Source organism: Monodelphis domestica, chromosome 5 (assembly GCF_027887165.1).
Source record: "Monodelphis domestica isolate mMonDom1 chromosome 5, mMonDom1.pri, whole genome shotgun sequence".
Taxonomy (NCBI): domain Eukaryota; kingdom Metazoa; phylum Chordata; class Mammalia; order Didelphimorphia; family Didelphidae; genus Monodelphis; species Monodelphis domestica.
The window spans coordinates 121,320,525-121,343,952 of NC_077231.1; the positions used below are offsets into that span (position 1 = coordinate 121,320,525).

At 45.1% G+C, this 23,428-nt stretch overlaps 2 protein-coding genes across 5 annotated transcripts; one reads left to right on the forward strand and one right to left on the reverse strand.

Moving 5' to 3' along the window:
- Nucleotides 1-234: 234 nt before the first annotated feature.
- USP5 (ubiquitin specific peptidase 5) lies at nucleotides 235-15,356 on the reverse strand. Of its 2 annotated transcripts, none has more exons than XM_001370100.5 (20): nucleotides 14,947-15,356; nucleotides 10,991-11,116; nucleotides 10,677-10,743; nucleotides 10,361-10,491; nucleotides 10,056-10,201; nucleotides 9,590-9,774; nucleotides 8,943-9,037; nucleotides 8,350-8,543; nucleotides 7,447-7,518; nucleotides 6,808-6,895; nucleotides 6,565-6,690; nucleotides 6,033-6,186; nucleotides 5,540-5,714; nucleotides 4,923-5,011; nucleotides 3,318-3,509; nucleotides 2,665-2,808; nucleotides 2,433-2,578; nucleotides 2,079-2,232; nucleotides 1,663-1,747; nucleotides 235-1,036 (listed from the first exon to the last, which is right to left on the reverse strand). In XM_001370100.5, exons 1-20 carry the CDS (start codon nucleotides 15,055-15,057, stop codon nucleotides 943-945), a joined length of 2,574 nt encoding a protein of 857 aa, XP_001370137.2. In that variant the 5' UTR covers nucleotides 15,058-15,356; the 3' UTR covers nucleotides 235-942. The 2 variants fall into 2 exon arrangements, with proteins under 2 accessions (XP_001370137.2, XP_007503734.1); XM_007503672.3 differs by having other exon boundaries at nucleotides 3,387-3,509; nucleotides 14,947-15,330.
- Nucleotides 15,357-15,682: 326 nt separating this feature from the next.
- On the forward strand, nucleotides 15,683-18,868 carry CDCA3 (cell division cycle associated 3). 3 transcript variants are annotated; one of them, XM_007503673.3, is made up of 6 exons: nucleotides 15,683-16,175; nucleotides 16,275-16,445; nucleotides 17,202-17,346; nucleotides 17,828-18,118; nucleotides 18,272-18,375; nucleotides 18,481-18,868. In XM_007503673.3, the coding sequence occupies exons 2-6, from the start codon at nucleotides 16,326-16,328 to the stop codon at nucleotides 18,628-18,630; spliced, it is 810 nt and encodes a 269-aa protein (XP_007503735.1). In that variant the 5' UTR covers nucleotides 15,683-16,175; nucleotides 16,275-16,325; the 3' UTR covers nucleotides 18,631-18,868. The 3 variants fall into 3 exon arrangements, with proteins under 3 accessions (XP_007503735.1, XP_007503736.1, XP_001370078.1); XM_007503674.3 differs by having other exon boundaries at nucleotides 15,683-16,075; XM_001370041.4 differs by having other exon boundaries at nucleotides 15,684-16,179.
- The last annotated feature ends 4,560 nt before the right edge of the window (nucleotides 18,869-23,428 follow it).

Consider the following 23,428-nt stretch of genomic DNA (forward strand, 5'->3'; position numbering starts at 1 on the left):
CTCTAGCTTCCCCCAGACCCTACTTGTTGAATCCCACGACATGAAGGAATTCTAATGGAGTGTGCTCTCTGTGGAATGGGGCTGGCAATCTTCACCCCAGAGCCTGCGGGACAGCTGGACAACTGAAGCCAGAATGACATGGATGGTAAGGGGAGGCCCTTCCCTACGAGGGTCGCATTCTCAGGGGCTAGAGAGGATGGCAAGAAGCCAGTTCCAAATGGATGTCACCACACGTCACCCTTTAGACTTTTATTCACATCTGGTGTTTTGGCATTTTCTAGAGGAGAGGAGTGTGGGAAAAGACCAGTAGCACAGGGATGGGGAGAATCCCCAACATCCCCCCATAACTTTTCCTTACCCCACCCATAAGGGAAGGTACACAAAGATGGAATAAGGGGAAATGAGGGGGGAGGCAAAGAGAGAGATGAAGAATTGCCCCATCCCTAAACCGTGGCGCACTCACACTGACACATGCACTCTCTCTCCCACCTGCACTCGCTCTAACATACACTCACTGTAACACTCACTCTCTCACTCATTCTCTTTCTCTCTCTCATTCTCTCTGTGTCTGTCTGTCTCTCTCTCTCTCCCTCCCTTGAAGGGCCTGAGCAAGGTTACACTGAGAATCAAAAGCAGAGTGGAAAAGGGAATGGAAGAAGGATGGGGAACTGAGGAGATCTCATTACAGACAGAAGGTCCATTCCCCCCTCCCCCCTCCCCCTCAGTCTGGAGGGGTGGCCCCTGCATTCCAGCTCTCCCCTTAACTCAGCCAGTCCCTCAAGGCCTGCCTCAAGCGTGCTATAAGGGATAGGAAGAGAAGGGAATTGAGGAGGAGAACTGGGTTTCCTTTCTCTGTCCAGCCCCTCCTCATGCCAGTTGGTCTGTGGTGCCACCTCTGCATGGCCCCCACTTTCAGGAAGAGGTGAGGCAGAGTGAAGGCTCTTAGCTGGTCACTCTCTGGTAGAAGTAAATATAGCCCAGGTCCTTGGGTGGCTTCTCCGAGGCACATACTTTCTGGTCATTGTAGATAACCCACCTTTGGGAAAGGAAGGAAGAGGAGAAGATGGGTAAACTGGGGTCCTAATGTGACACCAATGACATTTCTGTGCCACTGAGAGGAATGACTAAGAAATGAGCCTAGAGAGCTGGTATAGTAATCCCCAATTTTCTGTGCCTTGGCCCCAGCCTATGGCCAGACCTGACTATTTCCAGCAACCTACAGCTCAGCTCCACAGTCAGGACCCACAGATGGCAATTCAAGGCACTCCTGCTTTTGCCATTCCTGGCTCTCCCATACAAATGACCTATCAGCCATGGAATTTTCCAATAGTGGCAAACTCCCTATTTCTCCTCTCTTCCCCTTTTATTATGATCAGTTAAAAAAGACCAACAAAAATGACCATTTCTGTTCAAAGAGGACCAAATGTAAAACTGTACTTATTGACATTTTACACTATAGTAACAAAACTCCCCAGCTTCGGCAACCCCTTCTGAACATTCAATGGTACACTTTGAAGTGTTTCATTGGTACTCTTTTATTTTTAGGGTTTTCTTCCAGCTCCAGTACTATCAATCTTTCCTCTTTCCATCCAACTAAATGATGACCCCCCTCCACTCCTTTTTCCAAACCACCTTTGCCCCTACCCCCAATTACTTTCTTACCTGCCTTCTTTCTTGATATGGCAGACATAGTGACCACACATGGTAGAGGTACCCATGTGACTGATGAAGGCAAAGAGCTGATATTCTAGGAAAGGAAAATTTGGGAAAGAATCAGAAGAAGGCGGAATAGGGGAGGAACCTCACAGTCACACTCCCCAAGACCCCAACAAATTTTGTTTCTTATGACCCACCCAAAAGACTCAAAATCAAGACATGATGTATAGGCAAGTGTGTCACAAACCATGTGATGGATCTAGTGTTAATATGAGCTTCCAAGCCATCCACCCCAATCTTAAAGGCTTAATAGAAGCTTTTAGTCCCAATAAAAAGTCAAGTTTCTAGTGGGGAGGTCTGGAGTAGACGCTAGGGACTGGTCTGAGACAAACAACAAGGGCCCTTTCTTCAGAGAGACTCACTTCCAGGACCATCTCGGACTTTGGGCCCCACAGGCACAGATTCAGAGATGGAATCTGCAGCTGAGCGCCCCTCTGAAATGTCCATAGCAGCCTCTGCATCCAGGTCATCGATGTGGCTAAAAATCCAATCCACGGCCCGTTCGAGATTGTTGTTCTGGGAAAGAGGAAAGGTAAGTTGTTGTTTTTTCAAAATTATATGGCAAAGATTGTAAGTGAGGTAGGAATGCTGACAAAACAGGGAAAACTCCAAGAATTCCCTTGGTACAAAGAGCTTTCCTTCATCCATGGTGTATCCACCCTTCCCACACTGCCCCTTCCCTCCTCCTCCACCCTCCCAGCCCGCACAGCCTCTACCGTAGCCCGAAGCGCTTTCATGGCCTGGTCCCGGGAGAAGCCCATGGAGACAATAGTAGCCACGCAGTCTTCTGATGGGGGGTCAGCCACGGTGCTGGTGGAGCCAGGACCACTGGAGCCAGGCAGGACAAGTGGGTTTGCAAAGTCTGCAGGTGGGTGTAGTGTTGATGTGTGGAGTGGGTCAAGAATCCCTGTCCCTTGACCCCCCACTTTCTCACACCCTCCTTTATACCTGGATCATCCATATGGGACATGACCCAGTTCATAGCAGCTTCAGCCCCACTGTTGCCAGTGTAGTAGACAGCTTTGCGGCAGGCATCCATGGGGAAGCCCATCTCCACCAACTGAATGATGACAGATTCATCCAACATGGGTGCTGTAGGGGGTGGGGGGTACACAGGTGTCATCCAGCTCCCTGCACACTGCCTTCCCTCCATCCATCCTCCCAGGCCTTACCCCCCATTCTTTTAACCCCTCCCTTCCTCTACTCATATTCCCAGACTTTCTCACCAACCTACTGAGGGTTCAATATGCCCAACAAACAAATCGAGGTGACTCCCATACCCCACTTCCATTCTCATTCTGAACCACAGCTACCTCCTCCTACTGCCTTCCGAGGCAGAGATACTACTGAGTGCACACAACTATCAAGACCCCCTTCCATGCACCCGGAGGGGATGGACAGGAGATGGGGGTATCTCCACCTCCCCAAACAAAAACTGTGGAAAGGGGTTCTCTAACGTGTGGGAAAAGGGGAATGCAAAAGGGAGGACTGACAGGCAAAGTATAGAGAGGAAGAAAGGGCCAGGGAGGGGGCAAGGTGCAGCCTCCCTTCCCCAACCATTAGCAAGGTCAAGAAGGCAGGCAGGAAGAAGAGTCACTAACATGTCGGAGAGGAGAAGTGAGGGGAGCAGAAGGAGTCTTCATCTTCGTTTCCATAGAAACCAAGGCTACCTTTGGGTTCATCTGGGGTGACCAGGGGTGGAGCAATGTCAGGGAGCTCCTCCTCTCCAGGCTGCAGCCCTGCCCCCCGAAGCTGTGAGATATCCAGCTCCTCAGGCATCTCGATAGATACATCTGGAACCACATAGCGGGTAGGTGACTTCAGAGCTCCCAGCAGTTTAACCTCAACAAGTCCTCTCGGGGGGACTCGGCATTTACTCAAACACTGGAACTACTTTTAGGCAAGGACAAAAATCAAAGTGGAATAGCACAATATTGTAGAAAAAACCTTGGAGTCAGGAACCCCAAATTCTCTTCTTGGTTCTTTCACTAAATGGCAGTTACCTTTGGGGACTGACCCGCAGAGAATAATCTGTGGAATGAGAAATCTGGACTAGAATCACATAATCCTAGGCATTGGAAAGGACCTTCGAGGTTCTCTGGTCAAACTCTCATAATGCCCAAACACGTGTAGGGACAAGAGAGTGTCTGACCTCAACAAAGGTTGGGAAATCTCTCTTTACCTGCTTCCCTAGAATTTCCACCTACTGATAATAATTCTGCCTTCTGGAGCTACCCAGCTACATTTAATTCTCTTTCTATATAATAGCTCTTTAGCTATCTAACACCTCCCAAAACCTTCAACTATTCCTCACAACACCTCATGTTGGGCACCTTCACAGAAGCAGACAAGGCACTGGTGCTCTTCATACAAAGGGTGCAAACCAGACCCTCCTTCTGCTTTATCGAGCAGGAACTTCTGAGCCTTTCCTTTAACACAGCTGACTTCTCACAAGAATTTGTTTAAACCCTTTCTATTTTAGGATCAATTCTAAGCCAGAAGATCAAGAAGGGCTAGGCAATTGGGGTTAAGCCTTTTTTTTTTGCCCAGGGTCACCCAATTAGGATGCATCTGAGACCAGATTTGAATCCAGATCCCTTCCAACTCCAGGCCTGGTCCTCTCTACTGAATTTTTTTAAGTCAACATTAAGAGCCAGGCATCAGGGATGAGTGGGAAGCTATGTTTGACATCACAAGATCTGAATTCAAATCTCAATTGTGCTACTTACTATTTATGACCTTGGGCAAGCCCCTTTCTCTCTCTGATCAAGTTTCCTCATCTATAAAATGATGGGATGGATTTGATGACCTCTTGATGTCCCTTCCAGTCCTAAATCTTTCTTGTTAATGTGTCTTCCTATCTCCCCTTCCCACACTTCTTGTGCCTTACAACAGCTGCCTATCTCTCTTATCTTCTCAATTTGGCTCTACCCCACATTCCCATGGCCTTCCTCCAGACATGTTTTCAAGTTTTAAAACTGAATCACAACCTTACTTTCTCTTAACCCTCACCATCCCACCACTCTAGCCTCCATCCCTAGTTCTTAAAAAAAATTTTTAGTTGTTCTACATGCACTTTTTAAAAACAAACATTGCTATCACTTGCTACCATCAACTGAGGCCCTTTTTTCTTCTCCTTTCTCTCAACAGAGTAGAGCTAAGCAAAATAAAGGGACTCACTGGCTAGGATGGACAAGGCCACATACCTAGCTTTTTGGGCACCCAGTCCAAGCCAAAGGTAAACTTCTTGATCTGGATGACCAGGTAGTCAGGGAACGAGGCGAATCGTGTTGTCCTAAATAAGAGAAAGGCTCGATACATGAGGAATCCCAGGCTTTTCCTTTCCTATTCCTGGGACATTCCTCTCTGAAATTCAATTCTTCTTGGCCAAGAAGGCTACTGCCTTATAAAAATGCCTCCCCTCAAGAAAGCTGCTAATGCTTCTAAAGGCAACTGAAAAATTCTAAAGGAGGGACATGGGCAGTGAATACAAATGGATAGGAGCAATAACACTTGTACTGGCCTGCAGCAGCCTGAATTCTTTTCATGAGCCCAAACAATATGGCAGAACTAAAGATGTCATGATAGAACACAGGGATAAAGCTCCTGGCCTGGTTTCTATCTGTGAGAAGGCAGTGCAGAAAACACTGAAAAAGCCCAACTTGGTGTATATATGTACATGAAGGCACTTCATAGTGGAGCTTAGGAACAGAGAATCCCAATCTCAATGGATTCTGAATAGAAATACCAGCCATGGACAATGGGATCCCTGGAACAAGGCTCTAAGCACTATATCCATGGGCCTGTTGCAAATGGGACTCACTTGACAGCCACAGATTTAGCTTGCAGGGCTGTGCTCCAGAAGTCATCCACCTGCTCAGGAGCTCCAAAGGCCTCCAGGCAGGAACTAAAAGGCACCTGGGCCCGAACCAGCTCTGGCAGAGGCTGCTTCTCCTCTTCTGCTTGGCGTTTTCTCTCCTCATACTCCAAAAGCTCCTCTGGGGGACAAAGTCAGTTGTTCTGGTCAGCTCACTTCCCTCCCCTAGCCTGTCCCTCCCAGAGTCTACTCTGGCTCCCTTCTCCACCAAAGTTTAATAGCCCTGTAAGGAAGAAAAATGGAGGCACATATACCCTTCCTGCCTTCTAACAGAAGATTAAGGAAGGTCAATCATGCCTGACCCCAAGGGGCCCCAACCTTAGATCACCACCTGCCCACCTCAGCTGCCCCAAAGCATGGGTCTAACACCACTGCCTCCTCTCATCCCAGGGGCATGTGGGATCCAAGTGGGCTACTTCATCAGTATTACTCCCCCAACCTTTGTTAAGGGCTGCATCCATGGGTACAGGCAGCTGCATGATATAGTCCACTCGCTGCGTGTACTTGACCTTCTCTGTGGCCAGGCACTTGATCTTCTCTTCCACCAGGAATCGGAATACCTCATTTGGGTTTTCTGAGCTTCGGCAGTTCCTCTGAAGGGAAATGGGAAGGCAGGGAGGAGGAAGGATTGAGGGATCCAAGATAGGTAATGAGGGCCTAGAGAGGAAAGGGAAGCCCACCAAGGTCTTCAGTGATACAAGGGTGAAGTGGGGGCCTTCTCTAGTAAACCCCACCAACACTGAGGGGCACCTGTGCTTCTCTGGCAGTAATGTCCCTGATAGCAGGGGCTATATATCCCTTTACTCTATTCCTCAGATTCTCTGGACACAGAGAACTGCCAAGTTAAGGGAGTTAGGATGACTGACAGGAAGAAATAAGGAAAAAAGAGTACAACAGTCCAGGAGGAGGGCTGTTTTGCCCACCCTTGGCTCATTCTCTTTCCTTCTCCTAGTCAAGAATCCCTCTTTTACCTCAACCATATTTATAAAATGAAGGAAGAACTCCTGGGCATCCTGCTGCCGGTTGGTAGAGAACTCTGGGTGTCCTTTGCCAATGAGGGCCTTGAACATTCGAGGAGCAATGCCATCCTGAATTCCCTGAAGGGAGTAGAAAAGTAGTTCAGCTGGTGCTCAAAGTTCTCCATTCCAAGAATCTCCCAGAAACCATCCCTTCCTTCAAGAAATAGTCCTACCAAGAGGGAGAACCAAACTCACCTTTTGCTCTGGCACTTGTTCCCCATCTCCAGATTCTGGTGCTGGCTTGGAGTACTCTCCTGAGAGAAGGCCATGGCCCAGCTTGGCTCTGTGATAACGCCCAAGAGTCAACATAGGCTCTGTCACACTCAACACACAGCCCATGGGCACCAACTGTCACACACACAACACACAGCCTCTCCTGAGGCATCTTACTCCAGGGTTCTAAAAACTTTACAAAAAGCAGAGTGGTATGGGAAAAAGAACACAAGGCCTAAGAGCCAGAAGATGCCAGAATGAATTCCAGCTTCAATCTCAGAAGCCGTGTGACCCCAGGCAAGCCAACCAACCTCCCTCGGCTATAAAATGATGAATAAACCTCTGCCTCACCTAATTCATTGGAATGTTTTAAGGAAAAAATTTTCAAATTGCAAATTCCTAAGTAAATTTAAGCTACAGTTTCCTCTTGGGTCCTTGCTATTGGTCTCATCAAGAACTCTATCAATGTGAAATATCTCTAAAAGGCAAAAAACCAATGGCACACCTCCCCTTCCCCACCCCCCCCAATCCCCACCATTCTACTCAGTTCCCAGGACTGACATGACAAAAATCTAGCCCCAGGCCCTTCCATCTCTTCCACCCCAGGGTTCAGCCACATACACCTGGGTGCTGAAGTCCTGGGTGGGGTCTGACGGTGCGTTCTGGAAGATCTTTTCCAACTTGTCCACATACCTAGGGGCCAAGAGAATGCTTATAACTCTCCAGCCCAAACAAGACCAAGGGGAAAGTCAGTGGCTATGAGTGAGCTAGAGAAAGCCAGGAGAGGATTCCATAGAAAGAGAGATACTCAGAAGGAACTCTACCCAAGTGAGAATGGATTTTAGGGCCCAGAAAATCTGCCTAGCAGGATAGGATGGGCCTTCATAGTCTCTCAATACAAGGTGACTCTCTGGCAACTCTTTCAAAAGAGAAAGGAGAAAAGGAGGGTTTAGAATTGGCAATCTATATATACAATTTGTACCACCTTGATTTGTATTTGTTGGTATGCTACATTATAAATATTTCCCAACTGCTGCTTTTCATTGTGTATCCTCTTTGGTAAATTAGACTAAATGCCTGGCAGTGTCTTAATATTTCATCTTATAGCAACTCAAACCCTCAGCCCTTGCTGGTCTAATGGCTTTGTTTGTCAGATAATCCAATTTTAGGCTAAATCCTACACAAGGCCAATAAAAGATGGGTTCTCTGCTTAAGCATAAGATCTAGGTCCTGAGAGAGAAAGGAATTATACAGAGGGGTCACAGGAGCTTGGGGACTGCTACTCATCTTATTCAATTCTATCCCTTTATAATGCTTGGGGCCTGTAGAGTCACAGTAAACTTCTGAGGAATCATTCTGAGATTTGAACAGAATGCAAATTGGAGGGGCGGCGGGAGGGAGCCAAGGATAATCTGAAGAAGGAGAGAATCAAGCAGGCTGTGAAATGGAAGATGAGAGATACTGAAGTCCAGAGCCCTTAAGCAAAATGGCCAAATAAAGTTCCCAGGGGAGGGAAACACTCACTTCCTCTGGAAGTCAGGGATGCTGAAGAGCACTTGAACCACGGAGTTGAGGTAACAACTATTGCCTAAGTTTCGGATGCCCGTGTAACTGGGACCATAGAGGGGTTTGAGCTGCACGCTGGACTCCTGGATCAGCTCCCATTCACCAATCCGCTGGTTCATATCTATCTCCAGCTCCGTCATTGTTTTGTCTGTCTGGAGTGGGAATGGGCAAATGAGCTTTGGGAGCCACCGTCTTCTCTTTGTGCCTACTATATATAGTGCACAGTGTAGGGGTACAAGCCATGGAATCTAAGGGATTCTCCATCTCCTCCATGGACCATGAAACAGAAATCTGTGACAGCCATCTAGCTTCTGTGTGAATCAAGGAATGAAAAAGATAAGCCCTGATCCCAGACAAAAGTTTTTCAGAAGAAATACCAAACCCTGTCCACCTAGCAGAGGTGGTCCATCCTAAAGCACTCTCCCTCAATGCCAGCTGCTTGGGGCCAGAGCTCAAGGCCCAGGCTGCCCCCAAACTAAGTTCCAGGTCTCACTGTAGTTGGGGGGTGGAGAGTGGTGAAGGGAAGAAGACACGAGAAACAACTTACTCACCTTCTGCATCTTTAGCATGTCAATACCAAAATGGGCTAGGTGCTCCGCCAGGTTGGGATCCAGAACCATATCATCTTCATCATATGAGTAAACATCTGGGCAAAAAAAAGGATTGACATTACCAATGAGGAGAATGGGTTTGCTCTCAGGCTCTCTGATTCCAAAGGGAGAGAAGCCCTCATGGGATGGAATGACAAAACTTATTCAGAACACCCTCCCAGAACCACAATTCATCTAGACAAACATTTATTAAATACTTTTGATACGCCAGGCACTGTGCTAAGAGCTGGGGTTAAAAAATGAGGAAAATGGTCCCAGCCCTCAAGTAGTTCACAATCTATTGGCAGAGACAACATGCAAACAACTATCATATGCAGACCAACAGAAATATTTTCAAGAAGGGGGATAGGGAAAGACTTCTTGTAGGAGCTGGGATTCTAGCTGAGATTTGAAGGGATCTAGGGAAGCCAGGAAGTAGAGATGAGGAAGGAGAGCATTCCAGGCATGCAAGGTAGCCAGTATCTCAAATTAAGGACCACCTGTGAGCCCCTGATGGATTTCCTGGAAGAAATGGAAGAGTTACTAAAACTAAGGGTCTGTTAAAAGCAAAGGAAGATGGACATAAGAGGAAGGTGGAGGGGCCATACCTGCACCATCAGGTGTGATGGTGCCTAGCTTGACTGCCAATGGGTAGCCAGTTTCCTTGTAATGTTCTACTGCGTGGTTATTGCCCCCACTGCCATCAAAGTATCGACGACCACAGAGTATGGAACCATCCGTCATGTTGAGCCACAGGTTTTCCCGCATGTCACACTTGGAACATTTCCAGCCACTGCCAAAACAGAAAAAGGAAAAGGCTGAGCTTTCCCTTTGAAACCTCAAGTGGGCTATGACAGTCTAAATCTCCCCCCTCACCAAAAACTTTCTTTGTATATTCCCAAATATGTTTTTCTACAAAGAGGACAACAAGGACTCTTATTCACCCCTTCCCCTTTTTGCCATAGCTGCCCCCTCTCTTTCTCCCTACCAGCTCCAAACCTGGAGGAATGCCCTCTCTTTTCCCACCGAGATGCGCACTATGCTGTCTGTGGAAGCTGCAGGGCTAGGTCTCACCAGGGAGGGATTCGGGCAGGGTTCTCCAGCTGCTTGAGATTGAAGGCGTGCTTGGAGACTTGCCGCACCTCCCCATCCCAAGCCTGCACCTCCTGTTTCCGTGAAGCCGAGTCTGCTGCCAGCAAGGCCTCCACTGCACTGGTGATCTGGGAGGGCAGACAGAAGGGCACCAACATCAGAGGCAGAACTGGATGCCTAGCTCTGTATGCTGCTCTACCTTGTTTCCCAGCAGCCTTCCCCAGACCCTCACATCCCCCACCAGCCTTAAGCAATCTGGTGCCGACATGGCAGGGGGATGTCCATACCCGATCTCTGACCATTTCAGGCAGCCCTCCCAGCCCATCTCGGGCAATCTCTAGGTAGTCCGGTAAAATGACAATCTTCACATCCTCATCGTATTCATATTTCTCTGTGATGTCAAAGCCACCTTCCACACCTGGTAGGCAGAGAGGAAAGGGCAAAGAGGGAAACAGCTGAGGCTTGGTGACCCAGAGGGGCCTAGACCCCTGGCCCTCCTACCTGCTCCAAAACTGAGTGCCCCTTCCTTAGGGCAGTCCTCATGGCAATGAGAGCAAATGGGTTTTTCTAGTAAAGAGAATAAGGGGATGATCTTATGCTCACCAATAGCTAATCGAGTAGGCTTCTTCCTAGGAGGATCTCCAGTACCTGAAGTGCTATCGTCTTCTTTCTACAATGAGGCAAGGAGGTCAGGGTCAATGCTAGGACCATAGGAATAAATACAGTGTTTTGTAGAAAATGGGAGGAAAGAATTGAGCTGGGAAAAATTCACTGAGTGAAAAGAGAAAACCTGAGAAACGAGGATAAGAACAACAGAAAATGCAAAGAGAAAAGACCCTTGAAAGCAATTAAAATGTCCAGGCTCCAAGGGCCTAACATGAAAATGACCACACCCTACTCATGCCCATTCATCTTACCGGACGGCGGGTCCTTTGGAGGTGAAGGTAGACCCGCTGGCCAGTCCTGCAGTAGTGCTTCTCAACATATTGTTTCCCAAAGCCCAGGAAGGTATTCATGCAAATGTAGAGACCACCCTCAGACTCCTAAGAGATGGGAGATAGGAAAAGAGGGAGGGGAAAGCTGGCCACATGGGTTCCCCAAAGGGATGAGAACCCATATTGAGATTCTAATATTTAACTGAGCCAGGCTATTTTTAGATCTATGTCAGACTGACATGAATGAGGGGGGTTAGTTTTTAAATAGTAACCCAATGTAGTCATATACCAAAAAACTATAAGGGTTCAGCTTAGTAAACCTACAAAGATTTGTATTCTAAAAAAAGATAGAGGACATCTTTCTCAAATATTAATCTCTAAATGTTTTATATATCTTTTGACTTAAAAATAATACAATGCAATATTACATTGTGGACTGAGACAAAACACTGAACATTTGAAAGAAAAGAAGGAAGCATCACAGGATACCAAAGTACATTATAAAATAAATATAGAAACAAAAGTACTTGTGAATACATATACATACATCTATATATGAACACACGAGAAAATTATACACATATTTAGAAGATTAGGAACCAATATAGTCTAAAACAGTTTCCTAGGAAAATTGTTTATCACACTTAAAAAAATGCTAACATCATGCTCTTTATTAATGAAAAAAAATGGAGTCTACTCCTATATTTCTGTGCTTAGATATCAAAGCCATAAGATTATAATTATTAAATTCATCTACTAATGATTTCTTCTTTACTTGGCTGGCTATAGAAATAGAAATATACAGATCCATTCTAATTCCTTTTTGCCATTTAAGATGGAAGTCGTAAGAGAAATTATTCACAAATCATCTATCAATAGCATGCACAACTTATGAAGTTCATGTCAAAGTTAGTGCAGGGAAAACTAATTCATAGTTTGCTTTTAAGAGGTCAAAAGCAAAATAATCACTATGAATTCAAACCAGACTAATCATGTATCCCTAATTTAACAAACTGGATTAAAAACTGTATAATGAGAATGCTGATGTTAGTGGGCAAATGGAGATTCCCTTGGGTGGTCTCCAAAGAATTAAACCTCCCCAAATAAAATACTATTTTGTTTTTAAATGAAAAGATATTATTGTAAAGAAACCTGAAAGCACTGACAATCTATACTCCAGAACAAAAGCTACAGAACTTCCTATGGAAAACAAAATGAAAATAGTTTATTCATTTATGATTAGTCAATATTGTTGAAATCAAAAGTAGGAATGCTAAAGAAACAAAATGAAACTTACATTTTATTATATAATTATAAGCAAAAATCAGAGGCTAATTAATTAATTTTTCAAGAATAATTCTAACAGAAACAAAGCTTGTAATGCAGACTAAACTATGACTGTCCATCCTATATCAAAGATTAATGTAGTCTCAGGAGTATGCTTTCTAGAATGTTAGACTACATATAAATACAAAGTCTACATCTCTAGAGCCTTTTTACTCCTTTTAGACTCAAATATTCTTGGTTTTTACCCACAATGTTTCTTCAGGAATGGCCAGGATGGCAGGACAGATTAGGGAACTGTTTCATTGGAACTAATATGGGGTTCATATCTCTGGAAAAATCTGACCAAAAAAAACTAAACCACAGAAAATATCCTATATAGTGGTAAACTGGATGAATTGTGACTTTACAAAGCACTAGGAAATCTCAGATGTCCAAAACCTGAAGCTTAGACAATCTAGCATTCCTTATCTGCAAAACCCTCCTCCCTTCCCAGAGACTACTCAAAATATCAGAATCCACCAGGGCCTCCCACCCATAGAAATCACATCTATTTCCAAGGCTATCCTTACTGAGAAGTCACCAATGTATGCACTGGAGAAAAATACTAGGAAAGACAAGTTTCCAATTCAATCTGTGCATATCTAAGAAGGAAAAATAGATTCCCTTGAGGTTGAGTGATGGAGAAAATGGAAGAGAAGATTGGGGGGATGACGATGTATACATACTCCAGGGGGCAACAGGTGTAACCTCAGAACAAGGACTTTTATAGCTTTAGAAAATCCTCATATTACAAAGAATAAGACAAGGAAAATCTTAGGCCCTCACAGAGCTCTGAACCATCCCTAACACTACTATATAGTTCACAATATTCCTGATAGCCTTTTCCCATGGGAGAAACAAACTAAACCCTTTTCACTGTCCCCACCCCACCCCAAATGGGGACAACTAAACCTATCCTGAGGAGGCCACAGCGCTCTGCCAAGTGGGCCATATTTGCTCTGGGTAAAGGAAGCTTTGTTAGTTTCTTCACCTAGAGCTGCCAGTTCCTTAAAAGGATCTAGCTGTCAAAAGACAGATCGGGTACCTTCTGGGTTTTTTTTTAAATCATCAGGAACAGAAATTGACAGAAGTCAATGAGAATATTAAAAAAAGAAATTGCAACAGCCTCTTTTAGAGAATGAAAGCCTTTGCTTTGGATGTGGGATCCTCACCCAATCTATGAATTCAACAAGCATTAATAATATATAATTCTTATGATGCACAAGGTGCTACCTATGCTATCTGAGAATATGAAAAAAAAATCAGTCCCTGCCTTCAAGAAGTTCAATTTCCACTTTTAACATAGAAACAAATAACTATACAAACCCTATCATCTGAAAAAGGAGAGGCCTAACAATTACACTAAGTAAGCATCATACAATTCATTATTCAATTTCTGCCCTAGAAATAAGTCTTGTGGTTTTCACAATGCAAAAAAGGTTTCTAGAGCTCAAGTCTAAGGAATCCTCTCCCATCACCTGCCAAAGACAAGCTCCAGGGAAAGCAACACTTTCTCCAAGATCTCCAGACCACAAAATCACAATAGATAAAAACTGCACTAAGGCACTAGATTAAAGCTTCAGAACAGAGAGCTATCTATCTTAAGCCCTGATGATACATATAATGAAGGTCTTCCACCCTGATTTGCCGATTTCAAATATGAGCCAGTCTTGACTGAACACCTCAAGGCAAGGCTCAAGAGCTACAGAGAAAGAGGAACACACCCAGTTTACTGCCTTCTCATTCTAAGCCTTCATCATTAGACTTATATCACACCGTACATCGCTCTCTGTTCCTGGATATCTCTGGTTGAGAATGAAATACAGTAGGAAAAGAGGCACGGGGTGATTAGTATGGAGCATAGTGTGTGGGTGGTGGCTTTGTGAAGTATCTAAGTCGGGACTGGAGATGAGTAAGATTTCTTTTGCATTTCTTCGAGACAAGAGCCGTCTTTGGGGGCCCTATTCGGTTCTTACTAGGGGAACTATAATAAATAGATCCATGGGTCAGTAGTGGGGGAGAGAGAGGGAGGGAAGGGGAATAAGGATGACTCTGCCAGGGGTTAGGAAACATTTGCATTTCATGATCCAATCCCAGCCCCTCCCCACGAGGTGGCAGGTCTACCCAATCACTGATCCTAAAGTGAACCAGCACCTGGGGTAGGCGCAGTGCACAACTAGAGCTACCCCCATGGCAGCCTGGGTGGGTGTGGAGAGAGGGGGGAAGGGAGGGAAGGGAGAAAAGGCAAACCTCCCAGCTAGACTACCACTCCCGATGGGCCCCACGCGCCCAGCGAGAACTCTCCAGCTGGTCGCCAGGACCACTCGGGAGATGTAGTCCCTTGGCTCGGGTGCACCTCAGGCTTCGAATGACAGAGAAAGGCATGGGCGACTACAACCCCCAGAGTGCTCTACAGGACAGGAGAAAGAAGGGGTGAATAAGGGGCACTTGGGGGTGGTAGTCGCCTACAGTCCTTTTGCTCGGGAGTATTAACGGCGGAGGAGGGCGCGGAGGACTACAAATCCCATAGTGCCTTGCGATAGTCCCGGTCGTGCAGGCCCCGGCAGAATGACCAGGACGATGCTCGCCGCAGGCATGGGGAGTGGGCTTACCGGTGTGTCGAAGGAGAAGGCGCACTCGTCTTTGTGAACCCGATCTCCGGCCTTGGGGACCCGGATAGTCGGTAATACAGATAGCAGCGCCTCCTCACTCAGCTCCGCCATGACACCGGCAGCAGCGCTTCCACACAGAACGGCTCCCGCGACTCCCACCGTTCCTCGCCCCTACTCTCTCAACCAATCCGTAAACCACTCTGAGCGCACGCGCACGAAAAAGCGACGCGCGCGGCTGGCGGTTAGGTAAAATTTCTCTCCCCTACTTTATATGGAAGCCAATGAAAAGCATTCCTATAGCAATTGGCAGCCGGCTTAGCCAATCCACGGCCCCCAGAGAAAGAATGCTTATAAGATTGCGAGGCCGGTAGCGAAGTTTTTGCTCTCCTGACTATGTCACCTCTGTCGCTCCCTCACGCGCCTTCGGCTGACCAATCCAAATCTACTTTTCAAGTAATTGACAGATATTTTAACTAATCAATCCGTGAAACGTTTACTGGGAATGGCCTAATCGAAAAAAATGGAAGGACTGAGAGAATAGATTCTTTCCTGGCATTTGAAAAGCAGTTTCTAAGGAGGAAGAAACCTTAGGAGATACATGTAGCCCTATCCAATGGATGCTATAGGATAACCTTTTGGGGGGGGGGAGGGGGGGGAGGGCGGGAGGCATTAACTTGCCAAAGCTCTAATGTCTCTTCATTCATATTTTACCCATCATTTTAATTCTTCAGTTCTCCATTAAAATATTAAATGATAGTCAATACGAAATAGTTTAATACTTTTTGAGGGATTCAAGGAATGTCAGCCGGCATGAACTCGAGAAAAAGTCATTTAATTAATCAAAGATTCCCCTCGAAAAAGAGATGAGCTTTCGCTGTAGTAGGTGGGCTTTCTGGTCCAGAGTCCCGTTTTAAATGCCCATTGGCCCCCGTGATGCGTGCGACAGACAGCTCGCAGGCCCAATGAACGTCCAGATTGGCAAGAGGCGTCTCACGTACAGGAAGTTCAGCCAATCAGAGGTAGCCAGGGGGCGTGGCGGGAGGTTTGAAACGCAACTTTTAGAATTTGGGACCGAATGGTAACAGATCTACAGGCGATCTCTGAATTCGACGAGTGAACGAGTTTTCAGGTTTGAGAATACTATCTCCTTCCGCCTAAAGTCCTTTCTTCTTTCTCCGCCGGGACCCTCTGTCTGGACGGCGCTGGGGCCTCCACTCCTCGGAACCAAGGCAGGTCAGAAGCCAAAGGTCAATTCCCTCCTTTTGGCGTGGCAGTGAAGCGGCGCGGGATAGTTGTCAGATCCCTGAGAGACCCTTTTCTCCTTCCAGGTCCTCCCCTCCTCCCGCCCTCGCGGGCAGCTGACCGGCGGAGCAGTGAGGATGGGCTCGGCCAAGAGCATCCCGGCCACCCCGGCCCGTCCTGCGCCCTGCAACAAGCACCTGGCGCACGTAACAGATCCTCGTTCTCCCAGTGCAGGCATTCTGCGCACCCCTATCCAGGTACTGGGAAGGTGGGAAGCTCGAGGGGCCTCCCTCTGCCCTAGATCCCTTTGGGGAGTGTAGGTGTAAAGGGGCTCCTTGTGCCCCTCGGGAGATGAGCAACCCAAGCCCTACACCGGAGTTCGGAACTGTTTGATCCAGCTTACTCATTTTATAGTTGAGGAAACTGAGACTCAGAGAAGTGAAATGGATTACCCAAGGTGGTATCATAGCAAGACCCAGGAGGTAACCCAGGTTTTCTGACTTCAAAGGGAGAGTTCTTTTCCATTCTACTCTAAATGGACTGGAGGTAGCTCCACTGGATTTGGAGACAAAAGACCGGAGTCTCAATCACAAAAATTCCAACATCTGTATGTTGTGACCATAATTATTGTGTTACTGTGTACCAGGTACTGTGCTAAGTGCTTTACAAAGATTTCATATTATCCTCACAGCAACCCTGAGGGGTTGGTACTATTATTATCCTTTTATAGATGAGGAAACTGGGACAAACAGAGGTTAAATGTCTTTCCCAGGTTGACACAGCAAGTAAGTATCTGAGGCTGGATTTGAACTCCGTTCACTTTGCCAGCATCTACCCTTGGTGACCATGAACAAGTCGCCTAATTCTCTGAGCTTTCTTTTATCCAACTAGCTAATGCCTGCAAAGGGATCTGTAATGTGATGCAATTATATTATTGGAAGCACAAGAGAGGAGGTAGGGGCCACCCTACCCTAGTCCTGAGAACTGGTCTCAGTTCTATGTCATATTGGCAGGTGGAGAGCTCACCACAACTAAGTCCCTCTGCCATGGAACAGCAGCAGAAAGCCACGACCAAATATATACAACAACCTCAAGACTCTGATCCCCGTTCTCCCACATTTGGCATTATCCGAACACCCATGAAAACCAGCACTGTAGGTGAGTATGACACCCAGGACCAAGACAGACCTGTTAGAGCCATTTCACATAAAACTATCCCCACAAGTCCCTATCCAAAATTTTTATCCTACTCCTTTCTAAAGGAATGGAGATTTCTCTTTTCCTCCCTTCCCCATCTTCACCCCTCCCCCTATATCTTTCTATCCCATGAATTTTTGTCCCTTCATGATTGGATCCTCATCTAACTTTGGGCTCATCTTCATCCCTACTCCAAGGCAGAGGTTCTTAATCTGGGATATTTGAAGTCTTTAAAAAATATTTTGAGGCCTTAATTTCAATATAATTGGTTTTCTTTGTAGTCCTATATATTTTATACATTAAAAAATTATTCCATAACATACACAAAAACTTTAAAATTCCTGCTCCAATGACCAAATCACAAGGCTTACCCTCCATGCTCTTGTTATATGACTGACAAAGGGTCTGGAAACAGTTCTTACTTCAAGCTTGTCTCTTCCAGACCCTTCAAACCAGCTGGTAAAGCAGCTTAGTGAGGCCTTTGGGGCTGAAGCCTCTAAGCCAGAGCATTCCACTGAGCCAGCCCTACCTGTGAAGTTTTCATCCCAGCCTGAGCAGGACTTGTCTCCATTCTCCCTTGAACGACAAATACCACCAGCCTCCCTGAGCCAAATTGAGGTTTCCCGAAAACAGACAAACACTACAGAAGTAACAGAACAGCTTCCAGCACCTCGAATGACCAGCCAGGACCCTGATAAGTTCTTGAGAGGCTCTGAGACTCCTTGTTCTTCAGGTACAAGATACTAGTGGGAGAAAAAGTAGCAAACAAGTTTCCCTTCAGAGGGAAAGGCTCCTCATGTAACGAAGGGAGTGACCTATGTTGGAGGTGAGTATCTGTAGGACAACTTGTGATTTTGATTTCTCCCTTCACCCTACCACCATTCAGGTTCTAAGCCCCCTAGAAGGAAACCTGCTAGCAAGGTCCTAGGGAGATCACCCCTCACCACCCTGCAGGATGATAATTCCCCTGGTCCCCTGATGCCTCGGCAGGTAAAGGTTGTGGGGAGAAAGGGAGTTTACTGAGTAGTTTGGTCCTTAGCAGAGATCTTCGTCTGAAATTGCTTCTCTTAAGTCTCTCCTCTCCTTCCCCTATAGGGTAAACGTTCCACAGTGCTGAGTGAGAATGTGGGAGATCGGAAAGAAGGGGCTATTCTGGTAACTGGACACCCTCTGAAGATCACTGGATGGGCCTGGGATCAGGGTCATAACAAAGAGAACCAGCATTGTTCCTTGGTTGAGAACTAGAGCCTAATTTGTTCTGCTCTAGACTTTGATGCTTCATTTTATCTCCTCTCCTAATAGCCAAGAGATGAACATTTGTTCTTCTTGCCTCCCCACAAAACCAAAGTAATCAGCTCTGACAGAGAGCACGTCATGTTCTCCGTATTTCTGTGTTTAAGCTAATTCCCCCATCTCCACTTTGTACAGTGTGTATTTGAAGTATGTATGATTTATATTAAAGAAAATGTTGAAAAAGTTAAAAGTTCTTATCAAAAGACTTGAATTGAAGAAAAGTCAGAGAACAGCCTATGACTGAAGTATCTTTCCCGTTCTAATCCCTCCTCTCCACTCAGCTACTAAAGTGATTTTCCCCCAAAGTCTGACTTCTTACTCTCCTCCCCTATAAATTTCAGTGGTTCCCTATTGCCCTCAAGTTAAAATAGGAAGTCCTTAGCATTTAGGTTTTTTCACATGTCCCCTTCCTACATTTCCAATTTTCTTCCATATTGCTTTTGTGTATACTCTGTGATCTAGCTGGGTCAGATCTACACATGTTTACCCACACTGTGTCCAATCTTTGAGCCTTTGCATTGGCTGTCCCCTGTGTCTGGAGCACGCTTTTCTCATCTTTTTTAACCTCCCTGACTTCCTTTAAGACTTAGTTCAATTTCTGCTTCCTGCAGAAGACCTTTCCCAGATTAGAATATACCTAGTCATTTATGTGTCCCTCTCATTGGAATGTAAGCTCCTTGGGGCCAAGAATTGTCTGCATTTCTTTGTATCCCTTTTATATTCTCTCTTGCCAGTGCCTGATAAACTCTTAATAAATATTTAACTTGACCCCCATTGCCTAGCCCTTACCACTCTTCTGCCTTGGAGCCAATACACAGTATTGACTCCAAGATGGAAGGTTAGGGTTTTAAATAATAAATAAATAAATAAATAAATAATTATTTAACTCTGGGGCAGCTGGGTAGCTTAGTGGATTGAGAGTCAGGCCTAAAGAGGGGAGGTCCTAGGTTCAAATCTGACCTCAGACACTTCCCAGCTGTGTGACCCTGGGCAAGTCACTTGACCCCCATTGCCTAGCCCTTACCACTCTTCTGCCTTGGAACCAATATACAGTATTGATTCCGAGACGGAAGGTAAGGCTTTAAAGAAAATAAATATTTAACTCACTATTTCTGTGACCTTAGGTAAGTCATAGTTTTATAACCTAGATGTGTTGGCTTCCTCTTTTGTAAAATGAGAGGGTTGGTCTAAACCCCTAAAGGCCCCTTCCAACTCTAAATATGGGAATTTTGGCCAGGTCTTCTTCAAGATGATGGAACGGGAAAAAAATAAGGGAGCCAACACTATCTAAAACACCTTAAAACAGAAAAGTTCCTCACTCCTCCACCCCTTTTATTCCCTCAAATATTTGAAAAATCATGTGAAGAAGAGATGTTCACTTTCATCCTACTCTTTGTGACTTCATTTGGGTTTTTGGGGGGCAAAAATGTTAGAGTGATTTGCTGTTTCCTTCTCCAGCTCATTCTACAGTTGAGGAAACTGAGGCAAACAGGGTTAAGTGACTTGCTCTTCCCAACTTCAGTCCTACTGACATTGTCCACTATACCAACTAACTACCCCAAGAGATAATCACTGTCAAAAAAGCCACACTGTCCTGCTTCCCTAGAGTGCCAGACCTACTGCTCCTTTTCCCCCCACAGCCCTATTTATTGCTACCTCAGTCCTTACTCCCTTCAGCCCAACCAAAATTATCCACTACCTTCCATTTCCCCACCTCTTTGGGTTTAGAAGGCAAGAGGTCCTGAGACCTATCTACTTATCCTTCACTCACCCTTCGCTTTCTACCAGAGCTCCAGAAGCACCTATATCCCCAGCTAGAGGGAGGCTCTATTTCTCTAGCTTCCATGTCCAAGTATGTCCCAGAATTCCTTACCTTAAATCCAGTCAATGGCCAGAACAATGGAGAGGCCCTTTGACTCCTCATTTCCCACCTTGTAGAAGTAGACCTGATTAGAGAAACTTTTCCCTTCTCCATTCCGGCATTCAACCAAAGCCTGAGCTATTCAACAACACTGAGAGGATTAGGCTTCCTTTCTGCTGCCCTACCCTACCCTGCCCCTATCTTCCCCCTCCCCTCAAAAAAAGCAGAATGAAACCACCTGTTCCATTACTTCCAGCCACCAACCAGGACCCCATTTTGTTCCTACTCTGGACCTTGATCAAAGTCCCCATTCTCTTTTGATGCCATTTAAGGGCAGTGAGAATTCTCTGATTTCTCAACAAGTGACCTAAGTAGAGGGGAGTCACCCTAAGCCCCATGCCATACTCTTTAGGTCAATCCCTTCTAGCCTATTCCTGAATGGAAAAGCAAGTAGCAGTTTCAAAAATTCACAGAATCTTAAAACTGGAATGGACTACAAAGGCTTGACTATCTAGTCAAGAATCAACCTTTACAAGCATCTTATCTGCATTTAGAAGTAATCATTGAGCACTGACTTGAAGACTTTTAGAGAGAGAGAACCCACTACCTCCTGAGGCGCAGTGCATTCCATTTGGGGATACCTCTAAAATGTTTTTCCATTGCATCAAGTCTAAACTTACTGCTTTGCTATTTCTACCTCTGCACTTAGAGGGCAAGCACAGTTAATCCTTATTCCACATGACAACCCTTCAGATACCTGACGACAGCTAAGTTTTCTTCTCTGTGAAGAGTGAATCAAACTTTCTTTGTCTATCAATCAGCAATTTTTGTTAATCAAAACTTCAAGCACCCCTACTTAACACTAAGTAAGAGTGTTTGCAAGTCACTTGCTAAGTGGGTGACATCTCCAGAGGTGACTGACCACCCCCTGGGCAGTGTTAAGCAAATTGAAAGACTGCAATTGGTTACCATAAAGTAGAGGAAGGGACAGGAAGTGATGCGGAAAAAAAAGACTATAAAAAGCCCTGAACTTCCTTTCCAGAGATCTTCAGGCTGGTGATTTGCCTCTTGGAGGTGGCTTTGGACTTGGGACTTGAACTGCTTCTTGGAAGACTGCTCCTGCATCTTCTCCTTGGACTTAGATGTTGGAGGACTTCGCCTTGGGTGAGTGAGTAGCTGAAGACACCACTGGACATGGTCCCTGCAGGGCTGAGCCTCACTTCACTAGAGAAGGGCTAGTAGGCTTATTAAAACCTGTCTTGTTGGTTACCTTTTTCCATTTTCACTTTGTAAATAAAGCTACTAAAGTCATTTTTGACTTAAGTTATAATATCTTTAAATCAATGATCGCAATATTACTTTAGAATTCTTGTATTTATACAAGCGACAGCTTCTATACAGGCAATGAATAAAGAGCAAATGGAACAGAGAAGGAGGAAGGAACATCAAGCAATAAAACAGAAATCCCAGAGAATTGGATATAGGCTTTGGAAGAACTCAAAATACAATTCAAAACACAATTAAGAGAGGCTGAAGACAATTGGGAAAAGAAGTTAAAAACTAAGATGTCATCTGGAAATAGAATTCTTGTATTTAGTCAAACCCCTAAATTTAAATTATTACATCTCTCTAGATCAAACATCCTCACTTCCTCCAACTGCTACATGATATAATGTTAAGGCCCTTCACTGTCCTGGTTGCCTTCCTCTTGACATTTTCCAGTTGCATGTCATCCTAAATTAGGTCCACTCCTTGAAACAACTTGAGGGCCATTTCCAAGTTCTAAAGATTTTAATGAGGAGACTTGATAGGTTTCTCTCAACTTTTTCAGTCATACATTTGGTAATAGTCCCTCTGTGCTCTGTCCTCCCTTTTTAGACATTTAGAATATTGTGTTCAATTCTGGGAGCCATAGTTTAAGAATCAATCAGTCAGGGAGCAGCTTAGAGGCTTAATGGATTGAGAGTCAGGTCAGGATATGGGAAGTCCTGGGTTCAAATCTGACCTCAGACATTTCCTAAGCTTTGTGGCCCTGGACAAATCGCAACTCCCCATTGCATTGCCTAGCTCTTACCACCCTATTGTCTTGAAATCAATATGAAACATTAATTCTAAAGTAGAAAATCAGAGTTTAAGGGGAAAAAAAGAATTGATCAATCAATTTATTTATTAAACATCTACTATGTGCCAGACACTGTGCTAAATGCTAAAGAGACAAAAAGAGACAAGAGAATTTCTGCTCTTATCATCTAAAGAAAATCATTAATAAACTGGAGAGTATCCAGAAAAGGGCAACAAAAATGGCAAAAGTAGCTGGGTGGCATAGTGAATAGAGTGAGAGTTTGGACTTGAAGTCACAAAGACTTGAGTTTGAAGACCACCTTACACATTTAATAACTATGTGCCTCTAAGCAAGGCTCTTTCTCATCTATAAAGTGACGATAATTCCAATGTCTCTCTAGAGTCTTAAAGTTGTTTTCAGGATTGAATGAAATAATCTTGAAAGGACTTTGCAAACCCTAAAGTGCTATCTCAATGTTGGGAGTTACTATTATTATAATTATTGGCTGACCCAGCAGAGAATGTTTCACCTGTAGATTTGGTAGGGAGGAGCAGCCATGCTAATTCCCTTTAAATATTTGAAGAGCTGTCATGTGAGGAAGAAACTGGCCCCAAAAGGTTGAACTAGAAATAGATAGAAGATGAAGAGAGGCAAATTTAGGCTTGACATCAGGAAAAACTTCTTGAAACAGAGTTGTCCAAAGGTACAGAGGGCTGTCTCAAAAGCTGGTCAGTTCTACTGGTATCTCATTCTTACTAGTGGCCATCACCATCCTTTTTCTTTGGTACCCACTATGTGACAAGGAAATCACTTTAAAAGACTGATAT

Bases quoted from the DNA above. Each gene is read 5' to 3' on its own strand.
- USP5 (XM_001370100.5), bottom strand. From the start codon at position 15,057: ATGGCGGAGCTGAGTGAGGAGGCGCTGCTATCTGTATTACCGACTATC. The intron at 10,492-10,676 runs GTGAGCATAAGA...TCTGCCTACCAG, and splicing joins GCCTACTCGATTAGCTATTG to GTGTGGAAGGTGGCTTTGAC. The intron at 1,748-2,078 runs GTGAGTCTCTCT...TTCCTTTCCTAG, and splicing joins AGTCCGAGATGGTCCTGGAA to AATATCAGCTCTTTGCCTTC.
- CDCA3 (XM_007503673.3), top strand. From the start codon at position 16,326: ATGGGCTCGGCCAAGAGCATCCCGGCCACCCCGGCCCGTCCTGCGCCC. The intron at 16,446-17,201 runs GTACTGGGAAGG...TCATATTGGCAG, and splicing joins TTCTGCGCACCCCTATCCAG to GTGGAGAGCTCACCACAACT. The intron at 18,119-18,271 runs GTACAAGATACT...ACCACCATTCAG, and splicing joins TGAGACTCCTTGTTCTTCAG to GTTCTAAGCCCCCTAGAAGG.